Source organism: Lampris incognitus, chromosome 4, assembly GCF_029633865.1.
Source record: "Lampris incognitus isolate fLamInc1 chromosome 4, fLamInc1.hap2, whole genome shotgun sequence".
NCBI lineage: Eukaryota > Metazoa > Chordata > Actinopteri > Lampriformes > Lampridae > Lampris > Lampris incognitus.
The window spans coordinates 70,018,062-70,038,568 of record NC_079214.1 but is presented as its reverse complement, the minus strand read 5'-3'; the positions used below and the strand labels follow the sequence as shown (position 1 = coordinate 70,038,568).

The following is a 20,507-nucleotide window of genomic DNA, read 5'->3' as shown; positions in this document are numbered from 1 at the left end:
TTATCATTTCTCTCCATATTAGATAATGCTTATGGCTGTGCAAACAAAAAGGCTGAGTACAAGGCCAAGGAGAAATACAACATATCGAGAAAGACCCAAGATGACAGGTACCTTTACTTTCAGTGTACATTTCAGTAGCAGGGACCACACCATCACCAAGATGTGTTTAAATGAATTATTAAAGAAAATTATTGATGTGCGTCGTTCTTGTAGTTCTTCCGCTTGCTGACTGTGTTGTGGGTAAGCTGCCATAACATCTGGGCAACGACGGACCCCTTCGGGACCCTACAAAGGAGAGGAAAGAGGAAGAGACAGAGAAATAGGGTGGGTGGGTGGGGGAGGCACAATACAAGAGCAGAATGGGAGGAGAGGGTTAGGTGGGTATTCATAGGAATGCTGGAAGTGGTGTGGTTGAGGTGTGGTCCTGCTCCTGAAAATCGCTAGATAAGATTCAGTTCTTCCTAACAGAGAAGTCGTCACAACTTAAGTAAAACTCATCGTCGTCCATTCCCTCCTTTGTTAAGCGAGACGGAGGGTCACAGGGATTCAGGAAGTCTCAGAGTTCCGGTGGTTTGCTTGGAGCGGCTCAAAATCCTGGTGTCCCGACTTCCTCCTCATGGACGACGGCAGAGTGACCCTTTACCTGCCACTGGACTGGAGAGGAGCTGCGCTTTCCCACACCAGGGAGCTTGGGGAGAAAGGAGGACAGATGTAGGTCTGATCCCTTCTTATAAAGTAGAATTTGTAATGGTGTGAACCAGCAGCCTCTAATGTATTTTATGATTTCAGAAACATGTTTTGTTTGTTGGGTGGAACCACCGGGTGGCGCTACATCATTACGACGACGCCCCCCCCTCCCCCAGTACATCTCTCCTCATTTAGAAAGCAGCAGTTTCCCCAGATCTTAACTGCAGAGACAGCGTCACCTGAGTTCGCTTCGGATTTGAACATTTTCATTTCTGGAAAGCATATCAACTATTCATACAGCGGCAAGAGCCTTCAGGAGCGTCTATTCCTTCCAGGCGAGGAAGCTTCCCTCTCTGTCTGCCATTGTGAAAAATGTCCTCCCACACTCTCAGAACCCAACCCTGTTCCAACTCAACACCAGACAGACACACACACCCCAAGACGTCAGAGCAAAACAAATATGTAGTGTGTTCAAGTCAGGCTCGTGTGTGTACAGGCTGCTGTTTCTTGCCATTATAGAGTCAACCTTTAATGAAGGGCTGTGATCTGATGCATGTTGGGGGGGGGGTGGTAACAGATAAGATCCAAAATTACAGTGATCTTTGACCAGCAGTAATTTGTAATTGTTGAAAACAATACAGCAATCAGATTGGTGACAGTTTTACTCACAATTTACTAAACTGTAATGTGTTGCACTTTTTGTTCTGTTGTGTTCTGGGTCATATCTGAAGGGGATTGCTGGCGGCTCTGGGACTGTGAGGACTACACTGTCATTCACAACACGCCCATATGCAGAGGGGCAAAACCTGAGTCAATCAACCATGCCCCCAGCTACCAGTGAGTTCCATAGCCAAAGCAAGCAAAAATGTCGGCAAGAATTTTCATCACAAGATCTGTCAGCTGACCCCAAATATGTGCCTCTGCTTTACTCTGCACTGGATCTCGACTCTGACTCAGATCCCAGGTCAGTCTCTGAACTAGAACTTGTCTCTGAACCTGATCTGGGGTTGGACGAACAACTAGAATCAGATTCACAGCTAGAATCTAACACACAACTGGATTCATTGTCTGAGGCTGAGTGTGAATCAGTGGCCAATGAGGAACTGGTGGCACTAGGGCAGATGAAGCCCTCTGAAGAAGCTGACACTATAGGGGAATCCGAACCTAGTGTCGAATATGAGGTGGACCCAGAATTGGATGCAGGGGAGGGACCAGGCTTCAATGAACAGCTGGATGCCGATTCAGAATCAGGCAACGCCGAAGAGTCAGAAGTCCAGGCTGACTCTGATTCTTGTTTCCAGGCTGAACCTGATTCTGATATTCTCTCTGATCCACCCCCAGATGTGGAATCAGAGCCAGATTTAGAATCTGAACCTGATCCAATGACTGATGAACCGCAACCACTTCGTTCTGACCAGGAAGAGGAGGCCCTCGCTGGTCCGGGTCAGAGGCCTCTTCTGATTGCAAACCCTGGCCTGCAGAGAGGATATAAGGGGCCTGCAGAGGCTCAGCCGGACCAAGGCTGTGATGAAATGGAGAGTGAGGACTATTGTGCTGTGTGTCTGATCGGAGGGAACCTGCTGTGCTGTGACCGCTGTCCCAAAGTCTTCCACCTGTCTTGCCATATACCCCCTCTACTTAGCTTCCCAGTGTAAGATTTTCATACTGTCTATCACTGCATGTACTGATTTCTACAGTGAGAGATATTCTCAGATTAACATTTAATGGGTGCAATAAATTAATCTTTATTCATATAGGACATTTTATTCAAATGCAGTGCAATGCTCTTTGCATTAAGTGAAAGTGGAAAGTGGAGAGGAAGGCAATGATAGAAGAACAATGAAAATTGCCAATAAATTAATAAATAAATAGGTAATATTAAAATATTAAAGCTTAATAAAATAAAGTGAAGGAGGTATAATGCAATGATACAATAAAAGGACATGATTCAAAATGGCATTGATTGAATTAGAACAGACAGAAGCAAAAATTGATCAACAGCAGATTAAGAGCTGATTAATGAAAGTAGAAGGGGTTGTCTTAGATGAAAGCACCATCAAAAAGTGTTTTGAGTAAATCCTTCAAAGTTGCTGTTGAAGTGGCTGTTCTGTGGCTGAGACTTTTCCAGAATGGCCTTGGGCTAACCCTAATTCTGACTCTGATCCTGAAACTGATCTTCTTGTAATAAATGAAGCACTCCTCCACACATCAGCTGCAAAATCAGATTGTACCTATCAGAGCATGCCACCCGGCTGTTGTTCTCTGACAATTAGACTACTGCAATGCACTTCTGGCTGGTCTCCCATCCCTTGTAACCCAACTGCTGCAGAGAGTCTGAAATGATGCTGCACACTTTGTTTTGAAACTACCTTGTTGTGCATGTTAACCCTCTCTTTGTGTCCTTACACCGGCTACCTGTTGCCTCACCTGCAGTCCCATGTTTTTGAATACACAGGACCTGATGTTAAAATCCAAAGTGCCTGCTGTTAAACTCCTGTGCTCCTGGTGGTGATGGAAGGCTTAAGCACTGACCTACGCTACTCCAATGTTGAGAAAGGCTGGGCAGACACGTCATTTGGGTTGTCAAGCGGGCTCCTACTTTCCTTAACGTTTCACTCCCTGGGCCCAAGATGTCTCCAGTAGGCTCAGCAGTGTGTTCTTATGTCCCAGAACCACCCCCCTCTGCATCTGCCTAGCCAGTTTATTTGGGAGACCAGCTGGGGTCTTTCCTCTTCAGCCAGAGCCACTGGCTACTCTGCTCTGCAACCTCTGATGTTTCCTTGATGGCCTGGCGTAGGGCTTGTCCGCTGATCCCCAGGTCCCTCATCAGCCTTACAGTTGATGTTGCCACGAAGCCTCGACACCAGCTTATACAGGGCAGATCTTTGCTCTCCAGCCCCGCTGTTCTGCCTCCGCTGCAAGCTCTGTATATCGTAGTTACTTTCCTTCGAAAGCTTCCTGCACAGCAGATTCCCAAGAGACTGTGAGCTCCACAAAGTACACCATGTGGTGAGAATTGGACCACAGGACCAGATATCAGGCGTCAAGTTAGTGTTGGCTATCTCTTATGGAACTGTAAGCAAATGGCTCACGTCCACCAGCATCTGCCAGTCCCGGGCTGCCTCCAGCTGTCCAAACCTGGACCTTAGTGGAATCTTCCTTTGTCTTTGTTCCCCTTCCCAAACAAAGGCAATTGGCAAAACTGGGCTGGTTGTTCAGGGAGGCAAGGCATTGATGGTTGTTCTCCTGCCTTTCAGAGTTGCTGCCAGGTACTTGAACACTTGATTGTGTCTCCAGGTGGACTGTCCTTGGGAGAGGCTAACTTTACATACAGTTAGGAAGTGTCTAAGTGTAGCTGGTGTTGAACACAGGGGTCATGATGGATCTTCACCCAACCATTGGTTGAGATTTTTAGGGGTAGGAAGGACATCATAGGTTGCTGAAATGAGGAATTTTATCCTGCTTGACTCCATCTCCCATATGTCCTTCCAGCTGAGCTTATGTTTTTTCACACTCTCCCATCTCATCCACTGGCTCTGTTTAGCTTGCAACACAGCCTTGGCACACCTAATCAATTTCTCCTGTTGTCAGATTTCAGCCATGGCCAACTTCTGGTGCTCTAGTTAGGATGCCTCGTTCCAGCAAGGTTGTTTTCTGCCAAGTCCCAAGCCACCTTTTCCATGTTGGGCTTAGCTGATGATGTCGCCATGGTGGAGAGCAGAGTTTGCCTGCTGTGCTGCATTTTTAGCCGTTCATTTATTTCCTGTTGCCAGGGTTGGGCAGCAGCTCTGATCACAGTGTCGCCTGATTCTGCCAGGGTCATCTCTAGTCTCACTTAAGTGTATTTGAATTCCTCTCTGTGGCTAGAGAGAGGCAGCTGGAGTAGCCCCTGACCATACAGGCCTATGCTACTCAGGCATCGAGGAACACATTACCATTTTCTCACATACAAGTTGATCGTCCTTTCCATCTTCTTGACTCTTTTGAGGGTGATGTCATACATGGTTAGTGGCCACATAAGGCGAGGTAATAAACCAAACTGCAGGCACCGGATTTTCAGCTTGCCAAGCAGCATAAATCAGTCGATGTTCTCCAGATCTTTAATGATTTCTTCCCTTCTTTGCTTGTCTGCCTGATCGGTGTCCTTCAGGTTTGAGTCGTACCATCTTCCCAGACTTCTGATGGGTTTCTCTAACACAATTGAAATAGGTTCTTCATCAATGGAGAACCGTTCTGTCCGTTTGCCTTTGATTATAGATATGCTTCTTGATTTGGATGGCTTGAATTTCATTCTGGTCCCAGTAATGTTCTCTTGAAGCTTCCCTAGAAGGCACCTGGTGCAAGGTGCTGTTATTGTCATGGTTGTCATGTCATCCATATAGGCCCTGATGGATGGAAGACAGACTCCAGATTTCAGCCACTCGCCATCGGCCACCCACTTGGAGGCCTTTATGATGACTTCCATGACCAATATGAAAGCCAATGGGGAGATGGTACACCCTGCCATTATGCCAATCTCCATATGGTGGTAAAGTCTGGCATGGTGAATCAGAGCTGCATATCATGGAAATAGGCCTTAACAAGGTTTGTAATGGTCTCTGGTATCCTGAAGTCAAAGGATGTCCAGAGGAAACTGTGAGGGGCAGATCTGAACACGTTGGCAAGGTCAAGGAAAATAACATGTAGAACACTCTTCACTCTCTTAACAGTCTGGATTTGGTGCCAAATCATATTTTGGTGTTCAAGGCATCCAGCGAACTCTGGGATTCCCACTTTTTGGACTGTTGCATGCAACACTGATTGCAACACTGATTGTTTCTCTCCAGATAGCTGGTCATCCCCTGAGCTATAATGCTGAAGTAAATCTTATCCTCTACATTGGGGAGACTGATGGGGTGGAATTGGCTGATATGCGTGGATTCCTTGTTTTTCAAAATCAGGACTCCTCCTGATCTGCACCACGCTTTGTATATGATTCCCTTCTCTCAAGCCACTCTCCTTAGCCTCCACAGGGAGCAAAGAATATCAGGAGCATACTTGTAGAGTTGATACGGAACCCCATTTGGCCCTGGGGCTGATGATGTTCTTGCCCGCTTTACTGCCTGCTCCACCTCACTCCACTTTAGAGGATTAACATGTACAACTTAACTGCAATCCCATATCACCATGTACATCCTTGCTTGACATCTTCATTCTACCTCTGGTAAGCCACTATCTGTGCCCTTTACCAAAGTTATTAGATCTTGGTGGAGACCTTTCTCTCACCTGGCCCCGTAATAGTGGACCAATCTTCTGGTCTCCATCAGAGCTACTGACTCACTAAAGTCCTACAAGAACAGTCTAAAAACTTTCCTCTTCAAGGCTTACCTTAATTGTAATTAAGTGGCCTTGGGTTACGTTTAGCTATACAATTGTATTGGCGCTGACTGTTACTGTTATTAAGTACCCGTACTTAAAAACCATTACCACTGAGCTCTTTGTCTACTTGCACATGACAGCTTAGTTTGCCTGTTTTTTGGACTTGTGGCAGTATAAATCTGCTTTGTACTTTGATTCCCATATTCTCTGATTGTTGATGCTCTAAGGCACACCTACACTAAATGCACTCGACCTGACATGTACTTTTGGCTATGATAGCGTTACTATGTAGTGCTCTGTGATACCGGTTGGTAACATTCAATTTGATCTGTCAACTGCTGACTCTCTTGTATAAAGTGTCTGTTAAATGAATAAATGTAAATGTGATGTAAACCTTCCCAGACACTAACAGAGCTTTGTAGAATAGATTCAGCTGTGCTTACTATGAGCAGTAATACTATTTTGGAGTCAGCTCCCTCTCACTTCCTATTGAATTTGTCAACTCCATCTCTTGAACCTAATACTATAAAGATACCTTAAGAATAGCCAACTGGGAACGAGGAAGTTGGTGTGCCACTGCTCCAAGAGGCACTGTGGCTATCAAGAGCTACTAAATTCTAGGACACTATGATGTCCACAATGCAGTAAACACTGATGGACTCACGGAAGACATAAACATGGATTTTACAGTTTGAATCCCCGTGTTACCTCCGGCTTGGTCAGGTGTCCCTACAGACACACTTGGCCGTGTCTGCTGGTGGGAAGCCGGATTTGGGTATGTGTCTTGGTCGTTGCACTAGCGCCTCCTGTGGTCGGTCGGGGCACCTGTTGGGGGACATAGCGTGATCCTCCCACACGCTATGTCCCCCTGGTGAAACTCCTCACTGTCAGGTGAAAAGAAGTGGCTGGCAGCTCCACATGTATCGGATGAGGCATGTGGTAGTCTGCAGCCCTCCCCGGATCGGCAGAGTGGGTGGAGCAGTGCCCGAGATGGCTCGGAAGAGTGGGGTAATTGGCCGGGTGCAACTGGGAGAAAGATGGGCAAAAAAAAGAGAAAAGAAATAGATTTTCGATATAAACATGGAAGAGTGCAGAATTTGGAGATTTGGGGAAATGGGGGGGGGGGATTTACAAACTTAAAAAAGAATTTAAAATAAAATGTTCCTTAGATCAGTCACTGTCTCTTGCAGAAACCCTGTCATGCTTCTGCATGTTTGTGTACATGAGTGTGTGCATCACAGCATGCACGTCAGTAAATGCATGTGAGTTTGTTGTATGGAGTAGAGAACAGAAGGTTGAAGTTATCAGTATCCCAGAGAACAACAAAGTAAAAACAACAACAACAAAAAACTGGGAGTTTTACTTTTGTTTTTATTACTGTAGTTGATTACGCAAACTGTCCTACAGTAGGAATGGGTTAAACGGCAAAAAAATCGACTTAAAAAGATCAAAAATGGGGGGAAATTAAATGGATAAGGTCATAGGGCCAAACCATATTGCTAACATGAGTCTGATAGATGATCTGACAGCCCGGCACATCATCTTAAACACTGATATGAGAACATCTCTCATTTGTATAAATCAGGAGAATCATCCATCACATCTACCAGTGACACGTATTGAAGTGTTGAACTTTGTCGGGATCTCCTCTCAGCCTGTTATTGATAACACTGTGTTGTTCTGTGTAGGGGTGACTGGGTGTGCACCATGTGTAGAGACGTCACACATCCTGAGATGGAGTATGACTATGAGAATCAGAGAACGTCCGGGGAACACAAACCAGCTCATGGACTCTTACCATGTGACCAAAGAGTGAGTCTCCTGAACTTTTATAAAAGCTCCCCTAGGAATTACGAAGCCCAGCTGTAGGACTAAAGGTTGATGGAGAAGTATAGAGAAGGCCAGGAGGAGTTACACTGTGTCTTTGTGGATTCAATTCCTTTGGATCACCATGACCTGGATGAATGAGAACATTCACAGACATTGTGTCTTTGTGGATTTAGAGAAAGCATACGACAGGGTGCCGACAGAGGAGGTGTGGTATTGGATGAGGAAGTTGGGAGTTGTAGAGAAGTATGCAGGAGTGGTGCAGGATATGTATGAGGGCAGTGGGACAGTGGTGAGGTGTGTGGTTGGAATGACAGATGGGTTCAAGGTGGAGGTGGGATTACATCAAGAATCGGTTCTGAGCCCTTTCTTGTTTGCAATGGTGATGGACAGGTTGACGGACAAGATCAGGCAGGAGTCTCCGTGGACGATGATGTTTGCGGATGACATTGTGGTCTGTAGTGAGAGTAGGATGCAGGTTGAGGAGAGCCGGGAGAGGTGGAGGTATGCACTGGAGAGAGGAGGAATGAAAGTCAGTAGGAGCAAGACAGAATACCTATGTATGAATGAGAGGGAGGACAGTGGAATGGTGAGGATGCAAGGAGTAGAGGTGATGAAGGCACATGAGCTTAAATACTTGGGGTCAACTGTCCAAAGTAACGGGGAGTGCAGAAGAGAGGTGAAGAAGAGAGTGCAGGCAGGGTGGAGTGGGTGGAGAAGAGTGTCAGGAGTGATTTGTGACAGAAGGGTGCCAACAAGAGCTAAAGGGAAGGTTTACAAGATGGTAGTGAGACCAGCTATGTTGTATGGTTTGGAGACAGTGGCACTGATGAAAAGACAGGAGGTGGAGCAGGAGGTGGCAGAGGTGAAGATGATAAGATTTTCATTGGGAGTGATGAAGAAGGACAGGATTAGGAACCAGTATATTAGAGGGACAGCTCAGGTTGGACGGTTTGGAGACAAAGCAAGAGAGGCAAGATTGAGATGGTGTGGACATGTGTGGAGGAGAGATGCTGGGTATACTGGGAGAAGGATGCTGAATATGGAGCTGCCAGGGAAGAGGAGAAGAGGAAGGCCAAAGAGGAGGTTTATGGGTGTGGTGAGGGAGGACGTGCAGGTGGGTGGTGTGACAGAGGAAGATGCTAACGGGAGCAGCCAAAAGTAGTAGTAGTAGTAGTTGTAGGACTAAAGGTACTTTGTATTTTCAAGTGTTCTCTTTTTCAACATTTGAGATCCCTGACTGTTCCCCTCTGTGTGGTCCATTCTTCACAGAGGTGTGAGCGACTGACTCTTCTGATCCTCAGTAACATACTGAGCTCTCCTTTCCACGAGCCCGTCAGTCCCCTGGTGAGTCTTCCTCTTTTTCTGCAGCTGAAAAACAACTGCGGTCTGCTCATTATGAACGGGGCAGAACAGTGGCATCAGTCAGGATTTTGTCCATAACTTCATGTCTGTCTGTTGCTCATTTTAAGGGAGTAATACTAGGTTTACCTCACAGTCATTCCTACCGGCTCCAGTGCATTTCAAAGTTGCAACTGCCAGGGTTGTTTTAGCATGGAAAATGTTTCAGCATAAAAAAGGATGGCCCTAATAGCCATCCTTTTTTAGCACGTGGGGCATGCTTGAGTTCTGTTTATTGGGGAAAAAAGTCTATTTAGATTTCATTTAGATTTTCTATTAATAGATGGTATAATTGTCAACATGATAGCATACTCAGACTGAGGAACGGTGTTTTAGACGCATGAATGCATGTATGCATAGTGATGAATGCAGTCACTTGGAATGAGTGAGATGGAACTAAAGTTGATGTGTAGATTAAAAAAAAAATCATTGGAAGCCACTAGATCACGCGGTCGCCTCACGACAAGAAGGTCCTGGGTTCAAGCCCCGGGGTAGTCCAACCTTGGGGGTTGTCCTGTGTTGTCCTGTGTGGAGTTTGCATGTTCTCCCCGTGTCTGCGTGGGTTTCCTCCGGGTGCTCCGGTTTCCTCCCACAGTCCAAAGACATGTAGGTCAGGTGAATCAGCCGTACTACATTGTCCCTAGGTGTGAATGTATGTGTGTGTGTGTGTGTGTGTGTGTGTGTGTGTGTGTGTGTGTGTATGTATATGTGTGTGTGTGTGTATGTATGTGTGTGTGTGTGTGTGTCTGTGTATGTGTGTAGGTGTGATGGCCTGGTGGCCTGGTGGCCTGTCCAGGGTGTCTTCCCTGCCTACTGCCCAATGACTGCTGGGCTAGGCTCCAGCATCCTCGTGATCCTGAGAGCAGGATAAGCGGTTTGGATAATGGATGGATGGTTGGTTGGATACTGGATGGATGGTTGGATACTGGGTGGTTGGATGGTTGGATACTAGGTGGTTGGATGGTTGGATACCGGATGGATGGTTGGTTGGATACTGGGTGATTGGATGGAAGTCAGTAGAGACGGGGGGGAAAAAATAATCCTGACATCACAAGTTTTGAAATGATCTTGTTTTCTCCTAGGCTCGACATTACTACCAGATCATCAAAAGGCCCATGGACCTGTCTGTGATCAGGGCCAGACTCAACAAGGACAACACACGCCATTATGGTTCTCCAGACGAGTTTGTCGCTGATGTTTATCTCATGTTCAGAAATTGTGCAAAGTTCAACTATGTATGTGAGAAATGATCATCTGCTTTTTTTAACCATCGTTTGTGAAACGGAAAACATGTAGATTTTAAAATGAAATATCAGCCGTCGTTTCTGTATCTGTTTGATGAGATCAGTGTCGTGAACCTGAGCTTCATGATCAGTATTGTTAACCTGAGCTTCACGATCAATATCGTGAACCTGAGCTTCATGATCAGTATTGTGAACCTGAGCTTCATGATCTGTATTGTGAACCTCAACTTCATGATCAGTATCGTGAACCTGAGCTTCATGATCAGTATCGTGAACCTGAGCTTCATGATCAGTATCGTGAACGTGAGCTTCATGATCAGTATTGTGAACCTGAACTTCATGATCAGTATCGTTAACCTGAGCTTCATGATCAGTATCGTTAACCTGAGCTTCATGATCAGTATTGTGAACCTGAGCTTCATGATCAGTATTGTGAACCTGAACTTCATGATCAGTATCGTGAACCTGAGCTACATGATCAGTATCGTGAACCTGAGCTTCATGATCAGTATCGTGAACCTGAGCTACATGATCAGTATCGTGAAACTGAGCTTCATGATCAGTATTGTGAGCCTGAACTTCATGATCAGTATCGTGAACCTGAGCTTCATGATCAGTATTGTGAACCTGAACTTCATGATCAGTAACGTGAACCTGAGCTACATGATCAGTATCGTGAACCTGAGCTTCATGATCAGTATTGTGAACCTGAACTTCATGATCAGTATCGTGAACCTGAGCTTCATGATCAGTATTGTGAACCTGAACTTCATGATCAGTATCGTGAACCTGAGCTACATGATCAGTATCGTGAACCTGAGCTTCATGATCAGTATCGTGAACCTGAGCTACATGATCAGTATCGTTAACCTGAGCTTCATGATCAGTATCGTGAACCTGAGCTTCATGATCAGTATCGTGAACCTGAGCTTCATGATCACTATCGTTAACCTGAGCTTCATGATCAGTATCGTTAACCTGAGCTTCATGATCAGTATCGTGAACCTGAACTTCATGATCAGTATTGTGAACCTGAACTTCATGATCAGTATCGTGAACCTGAGCTTCATGATCAGTATTGTGAACCTGAACTTCATGATCAGTAGCGTGAACCTGAGCTACATGATCAGTATTGTGAACCTGAGCTTCATGATCAGTATTGTGAACCTGAACTTCATGATCAGTAACGTGAACCTGAGCTACATGATCAGTATTGTGAACCTGAGCTTCATGATCAGTATCGTGAACCTGAACTTCATGATCAGTATCGTGAACCTGAGCTTCATGATCAGTATCGTGAACCTGAGCTTCATGATCAGTATCGTGAACCTGAGCTTCATGATCAGTATCGTGAACCTGAACTTCATGATTAGTATCGTTAACCTGAGCTTCATGATCAGTATCGTGAACCTGAGCTTCATGATCAGTATCGTGAACCTGAGCTTCATGATCAGTATCGTGAACCTGAGCTTCATGATCAGTATCGTTAACCTGAGCTTCATGATCAGTATCGTTAACCTGAGCTTCATGATCAGTATCGTGAACCTGAGCTTCATGATCAGTATTGTGAACCTGAACTTCATGATCAGTATCGTGAACCTGAGCTTCATGATCAGTATTGTGAACCTGAACTTCATGATCAGTAGCGTGAACCTGAGCTACATGATCAGTATTGTGAACCTGAGCTTCATGATCAGTATCGTGAACCTGAACTTCATGATCAGTATCGTGAACCTGAACTTCATGATCAGTATCGTGAACCTGAGCTACATGATCAGTATCGTGAACCTGAGCTTCATGATCAGTATCTTGAACCTGAGCTACATGATCAGTATCGTGAACCTGAGCTTCATGATCAGTATCGTGAACCTGAACTTCATGATCAGTATCGTGAACCTGAGCTTCATGATCAGTATTGTGAACCTGAACTTCATGATCAGTAACGTGAACCTGAGCTACATGATCAGTATTGGGAACCTGAGCTTCATGATCAGTATCGTGAACCTGAGCTTCATGTTCAGTATTGTGAACCTGAGCTTCATGATCAGTATTGTGAACCTGAGCTTCATGATCAGTATCGTGAACCTGAGCTTCATGATCAGTATTGTGAACCTGAGCTTCATGATCAGTATCGTGAACCTGAGCTTCATGATCAGGCACATGTTGGTAATGTAGCTGTCATGTTTGGATTTTGTTGGAATTCTTTGACTTTTTCTAAAATTCTTTTAATGTTATGTTTCCTGCTCTTGCTCTGTTACTGTGTATTGTCCTTCTCATCGCCCCGGAGAGTGATTCTCTCTCTCTCGCTCTCTCTCTCTCTCTCTCTCTCTCTCTCTCTATCTCTCTCTACACCAAGCCTGACTCTGAGGTTGCTCAAGCAGGCCGCAACCTGGAGGCATTCTTCAGTTCCAAGCTGAAGGAGGTCTTCCCTGACAGAGTGTTCCCCATGGCAGAGGAGGACTCAGACAGTGATGAGTACGACGAGGTGTACAGGAGCTCAGAGAGCGGCTTTCCCTGGCCGGGGAGGAGGGAGCAGTGCCACCGCAAGAGGAAGAGGAGACACTCTCTCAGCTCCAGGAGACATCACTTCTAAGCTAGGTTGAAGGATCCAAGACTGTATCTGTATCTGAACCCTGCCTACACCCTTTGTTGGCCTTCCTGTAGGCAGGGCTGCATCGGTCGGTTTTAAACTGCAGTCTTAACTGGACGTCACATAGGATTGTGGTTTGCAGTAATGTTACGGTGCTGCAAACTGAAACTAGTTCAATATAATCAAACCATATCCTCTCATTTATAATAGGTGTAATAACTTGGCTATAATTTTCTGTCCAAAGGCAACTAATGTGTCCTCTCTTAGCACTGGCGAAAAAAGATGGGTGGAAGCAGACAGTAGGATGGCAGGAGACTAAACAGCAAATGTTTTATAGTTGATTTCATATATGAGGCTACACTTAACAATGTCCTTCTAGAAAAAGGCTGTAAATAAACACGAGTCTAAATTTCATGGAAAACATTATCCAACTTCCAAGTCATGCCAGTCATCACAGTTGGGCGGTGATTCTGTATTTACTACCATCTTACTTCTGAAATGAACATAACCTCTGGCAAGTCAAAGTTCTGAGTGTATGGACAACATTATTTGTTGTACGTAACCTACATAACCTACCTTCTCACCTCCTATATACGTACAGGGTGCTTGAAAGTTTGTGAACCCCTTTAGAATGTTCTATATTTCTGCATACATATGACCTAAAACATCATCAGATTTTCATACAAGTCCTAAAAGTAGATAAAGAGAACCCAATTAAACAAATGAGACAAAAATATTATACTTGGTCATTTATTTATTGAGAAAAATGATCCAGTATTACATATCTGTGAGCGGCGAAAGTATGTGAACCTTTGCTTTCAGTATCTGGTGTGACCCTCCCCCCCCCCCTTGTGCAGCAATAACTGCAACTAAACGTTTCTGGTAACTGTTGATCAGTCCTGCACATCGGCTTGGAGGAATTTTAGCCCATTCCTCCATACAGAACAGCTTCACCTCTGGGATGTTGGTGGGTTTCCTCACATGAATTGCTCGCTTCAGGTCCTTCCACAACATTTCGATTGGATTAAGGTCAGGACTTTGACTTGGCCATTTCAAAACATTAACCGTTCTTTGGTAGAATGACTTGTGTGCTTAGGGCCGTTGTCCTGGTGCATGACCCACGTTCCCTTGAGATTCAGGTCACGGACAGATGTCCTGACATTTTCCTTAAGAAGTCGCAGGTATAATTCAGAATTAATTGTTCCATCAATGATCGGAAGCCGTCCTGGCCCAGATGCAGCAAAACAGGCCCAAACCACGATACTACCACCACCATGTTCCACAGATGGGATAAGGTTCTTAAGCTGGAATGTAGTGTTTTCCTTTCTCCAAACATAACACTTCTCATTACAACCAAAAACTTCTTATTTTGCTCTCATCCATCCACAAAACATTTTTCCAGTAGCCTTCTGGTTTGTCCACATGATCTTTAGCAACCTGCAGATGGGCAGCAATGTTATTTTTGGAGAGCAGTGGCTTTCTCCTTGCAACCCTGCCATGCACACCATTGTTGTTCAGTGTTCTGCTGATGGTGGACTCATGAACATTAGCCCATGTGAGAGAGACCTTTAGTTGCTTAGAAGTTACCCTGGGTTCCTTTGTGACCTGGCCGACTATTACACGCCTTGCTCTTGGAGTGATCTTTGATGGTCGACCACTGCTGGGGAGGGTAACAATGGTCTTGAATTCCCTCCATTTGTACACAATCTGTCTGACTGTGGATTGGTGGAGTCCAAACTCTTTAGAGATGGTTTTGTAACCTTTTCCAGCCTGATGAGACTCAACAACACTTTATCTGAGGTCCTCAGAAATCTCCTTTATTCTTGCCATGATACACTTCCACAAACATGTGTTGTGAAGATCAGACTTTGATAGATCCCTTTTCTTTAAATAAAACAGGGCACCCACTCACTCCTGATTGTCATCCCATTGATTGAAAACACCTGACTCTAATTTCACCTTCAAATTAACTGCTAATCCTAGATGTTCACATACATTTGCCACTTACAGATATGTAAAATTGGATCATTTTCCTCAATAAATAAATGACCAAGTATAATATTTTTTGTCTCATTTGTTTAATTGGGTTCTCTTTATCTACTTTTAGGACTTGTGTGAAAATCTGAGGACGCTTTAGGTCATATGTATGCAGAAATATAGAACATTCTAAAAGGTTCACAAACTTTCAAGCACCAGTGTCCATACAGACATGCTCAATTTTGTTGGTACCCTTGCAGCTCATTGAAATAATGCTTCATTCCTCCTGAAAAGTGATGAAATTAAAAGCTATGTTTTCATGTATACTGGCAGGTGTTTGGTGTGTCACAGAAGAAGCTGTGAAAAGAGATGAATTATTGCTTATTCTACAAAGATATTCTAAAATGGCCTGGACACATTTGTTGGTACCCCTTACAAAATGTGATAAATAATTGGATTATAGTGATATTTCAAACGAATTAGTTTCTTTAATTAGTATCAGACATGTCTGCAGTCTTGTAATCAGTCATTCAGCCTATCTAAATGGAGAAAAGTGGTCACTGTGCTGTTTGGTATCATTGTGTGCCCCACACTGAACATGGACCAGAGAAAGCAAAGGAGAGAGCTGTCTGAGGAGATCAGGAAGAAACTCATGGACAAACAGGGTAAAGGCTACACCTTGTCACCTTACCTAGGTCATCTGTCAGAACGCCTCTATAGGGTTTCGGTTGTGCATGTTTGTTTAAAGCACGAGGTGCTACTCCAAATACAGTAATATGGTTCTCCGCTGACTGGAGATTTTGTGCCTTTCCATTGTCAAGATGCATTGGTCATCTGCAAAGCCATGATGTCCTCTGATCCATAACATCAGTCTATCGACGAATGCACTTAGGACTACTGCTACCCATAGGAGTAGCAGGATTTATTATTGAGGTTTACTCCTCTAGACCCACCTCGTTCTGCTATGCTGTCTCCTGACAACGTTAACAGGATTACCGCGAGGAGGGTGTGGCTCTTCACCACGCACGGACGTTCATTCATCATGGAGAGGCTATATTTTGCACTTCACATGATGCTGGGGTGTATGGAGACCGGTCTAGGATGCCACAAAAGGCCATCTAGGAAAAGTACTACTCCTATACTTAACCCCTTAACCCAGGGGTGGGCAATCTTATCCAGAAAGGGCCGGTGTGGGTGCAGGTCTTTGTTCCAACCAAGCAGGTACACACCTGATTCCACTATTCAACCAGTAGAGTCTTTGCTGAGGAACTTAATTAGAGACACGGGTGTAACTGCTTGGTTGGAACAAAGACCTGCACCCACACCAGCCCATTCTGGATAAGATTGCCCACCTTTGCCCCTTAAAGGCTACAAGACCATCTCCAAGCAGCTTGATGTTCCTGTGACAACAGTTGCAAATATTATTAAGACATTTAAGGTCTATGGACCTGTAGCCAACCTCCCTGGGCATGGTGGCATGGGGAACATCCACGCCAGACTGAACAGAAGGACAGTGTGGATGGTAGAAAAAAAATGAAGGATAACTGCCAAAGAGATGGAAGCTGTACTCACAGGTGGAGGTATGTCAGTTTCGGATTGTACCATCTGTCGCTTTTTAAGCTCCATGGAAGAAGGCCCAGGAGGACTCCACTTCTGAAAGTGAAACATAAAAAAAGCCAGACTGGAATTTGCTTAAAATGCATATTGCCAGGCCGCCATGCTTCTGGGAGAATGTCCTCTGGACAGAGGAGTCAAACCTGGAGCTTTTTGGTAAGTCACATCAGCTCTGTGTTCACAGACGAAAGAAGGAAGCTTTCAAAGATCAAAAAGCACCATACCTGCAGTGAAAGCTGGAGGAGGCTCGGTTATGTTTTGGGGCGGCTTTGCTGCACCTGGCACAGGGTGCCTTGAATCTGAGCAGGGCACAATGAAATATCAAGACTAGCAAGGCATTCTGGAGAGAATCGTACTGCCCAATGTCAGAAGTTGTGTCTCAGACACAGGCCATGGGTCCTCCTATGGGATAATGACCCAAAACTCACAGCTAAAAACACCCAAGAATGGATCAGAACAAAACATTGGACTAATCTGAAGTGGTCTTCCATGAGTCCTGATCTGAATCCTATTGAACATCTGAGGAAGAGCTGAAACCTGCAGTCTGGAGAAAGCAGCCATCAAACCTGAGACAGCTGCAGCAGTTTGCTCAGCAAGAGTGGCCAAAACCCCTGTGAGCAGGTGCACAAGTCTCACTGAGAGCTACAGAAAACACTTGCTTGCAGGGATTCCCTGTAAAGGTTGCACCACAAAATATTAGGTTAAGGGTCCCATCAGTTTTGTCCATGCCATTTACTTTTTTTTTATTATTTACAATATTGAATAAAAAAAATCAAAAGCAAAGTCTGATTTCTATGAAATGTGGAATAAACAATGGTGGATGCCAATTATTTTGTCAGTTTGAAGACATTTCAGAGAAAATGGTGCATTCTTCATTTTTTTTGTGGGAGGGTACCAACAAAATTGAGCACATCATATGTTTTATGTCAAGATGTAATGCTGTAAGAATTAAGTATGCTGTAGTTGGATATTTGTGTAGAAAAGTATACCTAAAATAGAAAATGTGAAATTGCTAAATATTTACCCTCTCGGTAAACTGACACATTTCGATATGTGAAACGTTACAGAAGTTTATTTTGGTATGTTTGTATTTTTCACTTTAGTAGCAAAACAATTGCAGGCAATTGCCATAATGTTGATGAAAGTTGGGTTGCGGGTGCTAGGCCCTTTCCACTGTAAAACATGTCAAGCCCTCAGATGGTTATCTTGAACTGTGTCACTCACTATATTTAGATTAATGACATAATACATCTCTATTGTACCCTTAAGTGTGAGCTAGGATACATAGCTACTATGTTGTGTTTCACTTGTGTTAAGGACCAATGTTTCCTTTCATTTGAAACTCTCAGGCTCACTGAGAATGTATGTTGATGACCAATGATACTATCACTGGTGTTGGAAAAAAGTCCTTGCTTTAAGTAAAGCATCCATCCATCCATCCATCCATCCATTACCCAGGCCGCTTATCCTGCTCTCAGGGTGGCGGGGATGCTGGAGCCTAGCCCAGCAATCACTGGGCGGCAGGCAGGGAGACACCCTGGACAGGCCGCCAGACCATCACAGGGTCCACAAACACACACACACACACACACACACACACACACACACATTCACACTTAGGGACAATTTAGTACAGCCGAGTCACCTGACCTACATGTCTTTGAGTCACCTGACCTACATGTCTTTGGACTGTGGGAGGAAACCGGAGCCCCCGGAGGAAACCCACACAGTCACGGGGAGAACATGCAAACTCCACACAGAGGACAACCTAGGACAACCCCCAAGGTTGGACTACCCCGGGGCTCGAGCCCAGGACCTTCTTGCTGTGAGGCAATAAAAAGGAACTTCAGATATTTGAACAACCCTAACTTTAATTGAAACAGTTTGAACATTGAAATCAAACATGACATTAAGTCAGAACTTGCATAGAAAACACGAAGGTCAGAAAAAAGTTTATAATCAGCAGCAGCTCCAGTTTCCAGCACCGAGTGAAGAAGTCTGGAAGAAATTCCAGTTGCACCCCATCCCTCCCCTCTTGCCCAGCAGATGACCGTCTCTGTCCAGCCTTTTCCCCTCCACCACCGGCTAACTGGCAGAGATGGTGACGGAGTGCCCCGAGGACGACGTCGTCAACCAGAGCATCATCTGTGTTGCAGACTACTCTGGGACCATCCACAAGTTCACCATCATCCAGGACTGCATGTGGAGCGGTTTCTCAGCCATGGCCAAGTTGGAGGAAGTGATGTTGGAGAGGCCCGCCTCTCTCCATGCCAGAAGGAAGGGGTCGGCTGTTGGCGACAGCACCGGGTGTGCAACCGGACAGCTGAACATTACCTGCCTGCAAGATCTCAACATTTCCAAATGCATCGAGCCTTCCGTGGTTTTTTTAGCCGAAAGGCCCAAGTCAACGATGGTTTGTCCCTGAACACCCCACCAAACAGCAGAGGCAGTAGCATTGGTAGTGACTCAGAAGAGGAGGTAGGGGATGAGGAGGAGCAGGAGGAAGAAGAGGAAGAGGAGATAGATGTGGTTACCTTGAAGAAGAGGCAGTCTGTGAAACGGTGCAACTCCATCTCATTGGAGATCAGGCATCCCAGCCCCCTTGCATTGAATAGGTGGCACGTCTACCACCACCATCATTACACCACCCACCCATCCATGAGGTGGGAGTTGCCGGCTGTCAAGAGACTGAAGCTGGAGAACAGCAGCAGCAGCCACAGCAGGCTCCTCAAGCAGATCAGCAGCCATCGCAAGTGTTCCAGTCCCCGGACGACAGACACGGAGGACTGCGACAACAGAAGGACTTGTAACGTGCGTGAGGGTCGTCGACGGAATAAGCTCAAGTCAAGCTTGCTCGCCCTGCGGGACGAGGTGCCGGAGGAGGCCAACGATGAGAAGGCCACCCAGGTGGTCATCCTGAAGAAGGCCAGGGAGTGCATTCACAGCATGCAGTTACTTTGTGTGTTTCAGGATGGTTCCTTACTCAGCCATCGTGCTCAACGTATCTGTTCCTCACGATTGTTGCCACACAAGAGCTAAACGTCCATCTCTCCTGCAGTTCTTGCTCAGACAGTGTTCAGCTATTCAAATATGAATGCCACGTGCAACATCCTTTTGTTTCTAGACTTTTGCAGCACCAGTTTTGTCTTTGCACTCTTTGGTCATGACATGCGAATTTGATAAATATGTGTAATGTTATTTATTATCGTATGATGAGGTAAAAATACTACCCGATATAAACCTGTATATTTTTACTGTTTTGACCGACTGGTTCCTTTTTTTAACTCTAACTTCAGCCATATTTGTTCTCTCTTCCATACTGATATCAATAAAACCTCATTTCAGAGCAAACAACCGTGTAAATGGATGTTTTGAACAGCTAAACGCTCCTTTTATTTCTTCCTCTCGGCTTACTGCAGCTCTGCCTATTTTATCCGCTAAGGTAAGTTTTATGTCAGTCTATTTACAGTCTCAGTCAAAGTTTAGCTGACGGATAATCGCTTAAAAAGTATTCCAGGGCGGTTGTGGAGTTGAGTGTTTTAACAGGGAGGGTTTGTCGAGTCTCCTGAAGTCTTTCATGGTGGAGTGGGATTGCATGAAAAGGTTGGAAATCTGCCCATGCATGTAACCCGAAGACCAGTTATGACAGAGCCCTCCTCCTCCTTTTTACCCTACCTGCATGACCACAGGGCAAGCGCAAGCAACGGGCCCACTAAACCTCGTGGAGGGCTGACACGCGCCACTTCACATTTCTCTTTCTTTTTTCTGATTTTTTCTGCCCCTTTTCTCCCCAGTTGTACTTGGCCAAC

The 20,507-nt window shown here is 45.1% G+C and overlaps 1 protein-coding gene and 1 pseudogene across 1 annotated transcript in view; both read left to right on the top strand.

The window, feature by feature from the left end:
* trim66 (tripartite motif containing 66) overlaps positions 1 to 13,190 on the top strand; it is a 53,477-nt gene extending 40,287 nt beyond the window's left edge. The window contains exons 11-17 of the mRNA XM_056279421.1: positions 23 to 107; positions 525 to 711; positions 1,419 to 2,338; positions 7,734 to 7,857; positions 9,145 to 9,219; positions 10,356 to 10,508; positions 12,874 to 13,190. Coding sequence (XP_056135396.1) covers positions 23 to 107; positions 525 to 711; positions 1,419 to 2,338; positions 7,734 to 7,857; positions 9,145 to 9,219; positions 10,356 to 10,508; positions 12,874 to 13,110 — 1,781 coding nt within the window. The 3' untranslated portion in view covers positions 13,111 to 13,190. The remainder of the gene's footprint in view (positions 1 to 22; positions 108 to 524; positions 712 to 1,418; positions 2,339 to 7,733; positions 7,858 to 9,144; positions 9,220 to 10,355; positions 10,509 to 12,873) is intronic.
* Positions 13,191 to 18,386: 5,196 nt separating this feature from the next.
* LOC130111735 (transcriptional regulator Myc-like) lies at positions 18,387 to 20,037 on the top strand (annotated as a pseudogene).
* The last annotated feature ends 470 nt before the right edge of the window (positions 20,038 to 20,507 follow it).